Source organism: Eptesicus fuscus, chromosome 7 (assembly GCF_027574615.1).
Source record: "Eptesicus fuscus isolate TK198812 chromosome 7, DD_ASM_mEF_20220401, whole genome shotgun sequence".
Classification (NCBI taxonomy): Eukaryota; Metazoa; Chordata; class Mammalia; order Chiroptera; family Vespertilionidae; genus Eptesicus; species Eptesicus fuscus.
Window position 1 is genome coordinate 57249620 of NC_072479.1, and position 7358 is coordinate 57256977.

A 7358-nucleotide genomic window follows, 5' to 3' on the forward strand; every position below is an offset into this window, starting at 1 on the left:
GCCCTGGCCCTGAAGGAGACTTGGGACCGGAGCCCAGAGAAAGCGCAGCAGTTCCCGCTGTTCGAGCGGGCGGTTCTCCGTTATAACAGGCCGGCGGATTCTCAACATGTTCCTGATGAGATTAGAAGCTCCTGCAGGTATGTGTTTGTGGCGGCCCTCAGCCTGTATCAACAGATACTCGATGACTCACTCCTTGCTAGTGGCATAACCCAGGGCTTGCTGGAACACACCTGGGGGGCTGGGAGCAGGCAGAGCAGCTCCCCCTGAAGAGGGACGTGACTGCCAGGCTGAGTCTCAGGACTTCTGTGAGAGATCGCAGAGACCCCTGGGTTTGCTCACCCTGCAGGGTCCTGCCCAGGCCCAAGTGCCAAGGACAAGGTCAAATGCCACAGAAAATGATGAATTAGGAGGAGCTGTGGAGGGAGGGCTGCCCCTGTAGAGAGCAGAGTAGTACAAACCAGGGACTGAGCATGGGGCTCAGAGAGCCTTTCTGGCCCGAACCTTGCAGGAGAATCTTCCCCTGGGCTCAGGGATGACTGTGCCTCCCCCAAGAATGGATGTTCTGCAGCAAAGAATAGCTCTATTTTCCTCCGGCTTATAGCTGAGATATCAGGCTATGCATAAGGTACCTGCCAAGTGCTGAAAATCCTTGCAGCAACCTCCTGTCTGGGAGAGTGAGAAGGGCAGATTACTGCAAGAGGGGACTCACTTTGTCCGCCACTCACGGACCGTGCATAGAGTCCTGGGATGGCTGACAACGCCCCTGGTCCTGTAAGGATCCCTCGGGACATTGGCCAAGTGCCCCCTTGCTTCCTGGCATCTGTCTTGGGCTGCTCCCAGCCCTGGGCCCCCAAGGGGAAGTGCAACTTGCTGCCAAGGCATCAGTGCTGCAAGGCAGGGTTATTCCTAACTGAGCGGAGCCTGCCAGGAAGACTGCGTTTGCACCCCGCACCATGTGCAGGTGTGACGGTGAGCTCACAGCTGCCCCCCAGGCGTGCCCAGCCCACTTAATCATTTCACAGCTCAACAACTGTCCCGCCCAGCCCTGTTCTAGTATAAAAGGGGGAGTGCAGGTCCAGGTAGCAGAGCCACCTTCTGCTTCCTGCTGAGCTCTATTCTCTCCAGCACATTCCAGCCTCTAGTGCCCTATCGTCTTGCTCCTCCAGGAACAAGCCATCATGTCTCGCCAGTCAAGTGTGTCCTTCCGGAGTGGGGGCAGCCGCAGCTTCAGCGCCGCCTCTGCCATCACCCCGTCTGTCTCTCGCACCAGTTTCACCTCTGTGTCCCGATCCGGGGGTGGTGGTGGTGGTGGCTTTGGCAGGGTCAGCATTCGGGGTGCTGGTGGAGCAGGAGGCTATGGCAGCCGGAGCCTCTACAACCTGGGGGGCTCCAAGAGGATCTCCATGAGCAGTAGTGGCGGTGGCTTTAGAAACCGATTTGGTGCCGGTGTTGGAGGTGGCTATGGCTTTGGAGGTGGAGCTGGGAGCGGATTTGGTTTAGGCGGTGGATCTGGTGGTGGCTTTGGGCTCGGTGGAGGCGGTGGCTATGGGTTCATGGGAGGCGCTGGCCTTGGAGGTGGCTATGGGGGTGCTGGCTTCCCCGTCTGTCCCCCTGGAGGCATCCAAGAGGTCACTATCAACCAGAGTCTCCTGACTCCCCTTAACCTACAAATCGACCCCACCATCCAGCGAGTGCGGACTGAGGAGCGGGAGCAGATCAAGACCCTCAACAACAAGTTTGCCTCCTTCATCGACAAGGTAGGACCTGATCCTTTGTGAAAAACCACTATGAGTATAGAGAAAATACCAAAGAACGTAGAAAGAGGAACAACTTCTGACTTTGTGCAAATACCCTCCTCGTTGGCAGTTAATGTGTTTCTACTTGTTTCTGTCCCGGAGTTGTGGCTCACTTTCCTAACTAGACTGATAGCTTTGAAGACAGGGTCTTAGTTCTTCCTGTTTAATTACCCCATGCGGGCTCCTTGATTACTGTTGGGCAAAGAAAGGAATTCTGTGCTTAATGGAATGGGGCTGCTTGCATAGAAAGGTGGATGAATTCATCGAGCAGTAGCCCGAGTGCCTTCACAGCCACCACTACACTGGACCCCATTCTGCCCAGCCATGCCCAGTGCGATCTGTGCCCTGGATAAGTGCCCTGTCTCCCCATGAGAGTGAGGTTAGGTGCTTTACTCTGCCTCCCCTCCTAGGGCCCAGCGCCAGGGACTGCACATGGGAGAGGTTTAGGAGGAGAGCATGAGAAGGGAGAGAAGCTGGTGATGATCACTGAGACATGAAATCCAGGTTTCTCCATCTTCAGACTCTGTGCCTTCCAGGTGCGCTTCCTGGAGCAGCAGAACAAGGTCCTGGACACCAAGTGGACCCTGCTGCAGGAGCAGGGCACTAAGACCGTGAGGCAGAACCTGGAGCCTTTGTTTGAGCAGTACATCAACAACCTCAGGAGACAGCTGGATGGTGTCCTGGGGGAGAGGGGCCGCCTGGACTCAGAGCTGAGGAACATGCAGGACCTGGTGGAGGACTTCAAGAACAAGTGAGATGGGGTGGAGTGGAGACTAATGTCTTCTTGGCACCAGATGTACTTGATAACCAGATTACCACTTATGCCTTCCCCACGGGCTAGGCATGTATGCCTTCCATGGACACCTGAAGTACTGAAATAAAATCCAGGTCCATGTCTAGAAAGTTCCAGCCCCAAACTCAGTCCCTATGCAAGGCGCTTAGCCACTGGCCAGAGCAACAAGCTTAATGCCCCTGGGGAAATAACAAGCAGTGTAATTCCTGCTCTTTGGGGCTTTCCTCCCCAATATACTCAGAGTACACACCGTGGGCTGTGTGATGGATTGCCTCCAATGGATTGCAAGAACTGATGACACAACTCACCTTGATGGCTCCAGTAATTTTTTCAGTCCCCATGCTGCTAGTTGCTTGTTGTTGTTGTCTTAAGACTGTGAAAACTGAAAAAAGCGTTAGTGAAATTGACTAGATGTAGAGTTGGGAAGAAATAGCACAGGTTTCTATAAGCATATTCTTCAAGCAACTGAATTACAGCAATAATAGAATAACTCTCTGGTGGGCAGTTAAGAAGGAAATGGGATCCTAATGAGTAAGAACCTTTCCCAGGGGGTCACACTACCAGTGCCCCCTCCCTCCCTGCTTCCATGATGTGAGGAGAGAGGCCCCTTTCCAGTGGGAAAGTAGGCTCACAGTTGACTTTCTGCAATAAAGACCCTAGGCTTCACCTGCCCCTCATCTTCTAATAAGCCTTCCATTTCCTTTACCCCCAGGTATGAAGATGAAATCAACAAGCGCACCACTGCTGAGAATGAGTTTGTGATGCTGAAAAAGGTGCGTGGGTAGAAGAGAACCTGTTGCCTGCGGCTATGCTCTCTTAGGGTGGCATTAATTTAAGTCAGGGTGGAAATCGGGTGTAGTGCCAACCATCCCTGTATTTCTAGGATGTGGACGCCGCCTACATGAGCAAGGTGGAGCTGGAGGCCAAGGTCGATGCACTGATGGATGAGATCAACTTCTTGAAGATGTTCTTTGAGGCGGTAAGAAATGCCCCCTACTCGGGCCCCAGAAAGATGTCACTGGATCACCACCAGGGATTAGGGTATCCAGATTAAGTGACTTTCAGTGGCTCTGAAGCTGTGGACACACCCTTGTCCTTCCTATCCCTTTAGCACTATTCACACTATTATTTATAAAGCCAATCCTTTAAAAAAAAAAAAAAGCCAAATTTAAAGCAAATTCTTCAGCCATCATTTTGCCGAGTGAGGCCTAGAGTGAGTTATAGGCACAGTATTCCTTTCCCAAACCTCCCCTCTCTAGTTTGTCCCAGTGTGGCAGACAAGTCAACTAGATTCTTTTAAAATAAGTTCTGACCCAAGAAGATGGGTCATAACTCACATCTGAGAGGTTACACAGTAGGAATTTCTTGGAGGTTCAGAGCGGTTAGTTTTTCAAAATAGATTTAATGATGGTTTGGATTATTAACATAACTAAATGTTTGATGTAGGTGGTTATTATTTTTTCTCAATTTAATGTACCACAATGAGTGGAATATTTGAATGGACCTGACATAAAATAACACAGATTCAGATGACTGACTTCAAGTCTCCTTGCAGGAGCTGTCCCAGATGCACACGCACATCTCAGACACATCTGTGGTGCTGTCCATGGACAACAACCGCTCCCTGGACCTGGACAGCATCATTGCCGAGGTCAAGGCCCAATATGAGGACATTGCTAACCGAAGCCGGACAGAAGCTGAGTCCTGGTACCAGACCAAGGTGAGTGCTGTGGTGACTGTATCCTGAGTGAGGGGATGGACTCGTGTCTGGGATTCCAGGCCACAACAATATGCTAAGGTCTCCTGAGACCTGCTGAAAACTCTTGGGTTGAGTTATAAGAATAGTCATGTGTGCCTTTGCCACAAAAATTCAAGAACCTTAAGGAGAATCTCACACCAGTGTCTCCAGGAGGGCAAAAGCACTAAAGAGGAAATTATCTAAGACCAGGTCCACCTCAATAAAGTCGAAACTAGCCCCAGGCCTCAGATAACGCCACCACTTGCCACCTCTTGGTAGCTCCTGCCCGTGAACATTGGGAAAGTGTTTCCATCCTCATATAAATGGAACTTTTTTCTCTTTTCTGGTGGCACCAGTACGAGGAGCTGCAGCAGACAGCTGGTCGGCACGGCGATGATCTCCGCAGCACCAAGCATGAGATCTCCGAGATGAACCGCATGATCCAGAGGCTGAGAGCGGAGATTGATAACGTCAAGAAGCAGGTATGGAGAGGTCAAAAGAAGGCAATGAGGAGGCCTGAGCTCTGAAAGGGAGACCCATTTTCCTTGTTTTAAACACACACACACACACACACACACACACACACACAGGCACGCATGCACGCACACACACACAGGCACGCATGCACGCACACACACAGAGCTGGAACAAGAACCACGTTTCAATGTTTTCCCATCTACAATGACCAGGATAAATGTACTGACTTCTCTCTGGAAACTCAGAAAGAGACACCACAGGCCCAGCTCACTACTAAAGTGTCCACTTTTCTTCCTTTCCCTGTGTAGTGTGCCAACCTGCAGAATGCCATCGCTGAAGCTGAGCAGCGTGGGGAGATGGCCCTCAAGGACGCCAGGAACAAGCTGGCTGAACTGGAGGACGCCCTGCAGAAAGCCAAGCAGGACATGGCCCGGCTGCTGCGTGACTACCAGGAGCTTATGAACACCAAGCTGGCCCTGGATGTGGAGATTGCCACCTACAGGAAGCTGCTGGAGGGCGAGGAGTGCAGGTGGGCAACGTAGGGCTAACATTACAAGCCCGGGATGGCCTCACATTTGATAAGTGGAGTTTCTTCTCCAGGATCGCGTGTAAAACACACACACAGTGAGCACTATCTTGTGCATGATAACTATCCATCATTAATCTGGATTCAATCTGACACCTGGGCATACAGCTGACCTACACAAAAGGGTCCCAATTCACTTTTCTAACCCGATTCCCACCACCAGTATTTTCAGATGCTGCCCCTCCTTCAAACAATTAAGCAACTCAATCAATGTCTTCCCCATTTTTCAAGTACCTCTTCCTTCAGGAAGCCTTTCATGATCCCTCCAGCTAAGTTAAATTCACCTTCCTTTGGATTCTCAAGCTACTCTGTTTTCTTCAATCTTCTAGCACTGCCCTCTGCCTACTTCCTTGTAGAAGTATTTCTGTCCATGCCAAGTCCTCTCACAGAATGCAAGCTTCTGCAAAGCAAATCTGCTTCCTACATTTTCATATTTCTTACAATCTCTCAGTCATACTTTTCATATAATGGGTGGAGGAGAATGTGACTTATAATTTTCCCTTTGATAACCTGGTTCTAGGCCAGGTCCTTTTCTTTGGGAAGTCCCTTCAGAGAGCTATATTTTTCTCTAAATTTAAGCAGGGTGTGGGTGGTTTTTTTTTTTTTTTTTTTTTGTGGGTATGTTTTTGGTGTTTGTTTGTTTTTGTTTGTTTGGTTTTTTTGCACATATGGCTGGCAGCTTATAGATCAAGCTTTAAACATGACTATAGGTATTGTCTTTGGAGGAGATTTTAACTCTTATTTCAATTGTTTCCTTTCAGACTGAGTGGAGAAGGAGTTGGACCAGTCAACATCTGTAAGTAATTTTAAACAAATATTAACAGTGATAATAATATGCATTGTTTGGTGCCAACTCAGAATCTTGCTATTTCTGGATTCCAGATATTCCCCATCCCAATAATTAGTTATTTCACACACTTAGTGGAGGGGACAGAATACATTTTGAGACTTGAAGCAATGTGGCTTGTGTCTTATCTCTTAAAGGGTAGGACTGTATCTTACACATCTTGTACCCTGCCCCCCTGCCAGGGTCCCCCCCTTCACCAGCCCTCCTACCCTCTCCCCCTGAACTTAGCACCATCCCTTGTCTACTATGTTCACCAACTTCCTGTTAGGGACCTTAAGCAAATGACTTAGTTCTCCTAGGGCTCATTTGCTATGCTGTAAAGGGGCCAGGTACAGTGCTTATACTAGCAGGATCAAATAATTTGGACTTGAAGGATCAATCTGGCAGACCGGTCTCACCAAGTTCTCCTTCCTTTCTCCGCAGCTGTCGTCACCAGCAATGTCTCCTCTGGCTACGGAGGTGGCTATGGTGGTGGCTATGGAGGTGGCAGTGGCCTGGGCGGCGGCCTGGGTGGAGGTCTTGGCGGCGGCCTCGGTGGAGGTCTTGGTGGCGGCTTCGGTGGAGGTCTTGGTGGTAGCGGTGGAGGTTTTGGAGGAGGTCTTGGTAGTGGCCTCGGCAGTGGGCTCAGTATGGGGAGCTCTGGCTTCAGTTCGAGCAGTGGCCGAAACCTGGGGGTGGGCCTTGGCAGCAGCAGCATTGGTGGAGGAGGCAGCAGCTCCAGCGTTAAATTTGTCTCCACCACCTCCTCCTCCCGGAAGAGCTTCAAGAGTTAAGAGCCTGCTTACTGCAAGTCACTGCCACCCCAGGGCAGCAACCGGCCCCTGGCGACTGCCTCTTCTAGGTGGTTACCAAGCCAAGATTTCTCTTTTGCTGACGTGTAGTTCAGAACAAGCCTATGGCAGAACCACAGTCTTTGGCTCCCTAAATGGCCCAATCCCTAGTCTCTAATCGCCTAGATCCTGTGTTCTTCAAATCAGCCTTTCATGGTCCTTGATGAGAGAAAAATCCAACGTTTTCCAGTATCTAAATCATCAAAACAGAGACCCCACCCAAATCCAAAATTTTGTTCTGGTTCTGACTGCCTTCAGAGTGTGTTCAATAAAATGCTTTTATAATATAAA

At 50.1% G+C, this 7358-nt stretch overlaps 1 protein-coding gene across 1 annotated transcript; it reads left to right on the top strand.

Moving 5' to 3' along the window:
• Positions 1-1069: 1069 nt before the first annotated feature.
• Positions 1070-7358, top strand: KRT5 (keratin 5). Its single transcript, XM_008140712.3, has 9 exons — positions 1070-1757; positions 2333-2547; positions 3302-3362; positions 3473-3568; positions 4145-4309; positions 4684-4809; positions 5113-5333; positions 6152-6186; positions 6661-7358. Exons 1-9 carry the CDS (start codon positions 1179-1181, stop codon positions 7008-7010), a joined length of 1848 nt encoding a protein of 615 aa, XP_008138934.2. The 5' UTR covers positions 1070-1178; the 3' UTR covers positions 7011-7358.

Coding starts and splice junctions, on each gene's coding strand:
- KRT5 (XM_008140712.3), top strand. CDS start 1,179: ATGTCTCGCCAGTCAAGTGTGTCCTTCCGGAGTGGGGGCAGCCGCAGC. Junction 3,569..4,144: donor TGAAGATGTTCTTTGAGGCG/GTAAGAAATGCC, acceptor GTCTCCTTGCAG/GAGCTGTCCCAGATGCACAC. Junction 4,310..4,683: donor AGTCCTGGTACCAGACCAAG/GTGAGTGCTGTG, acceptor TGGTGGCACCAG/TACGAGGAGCTGCAGCAGAC.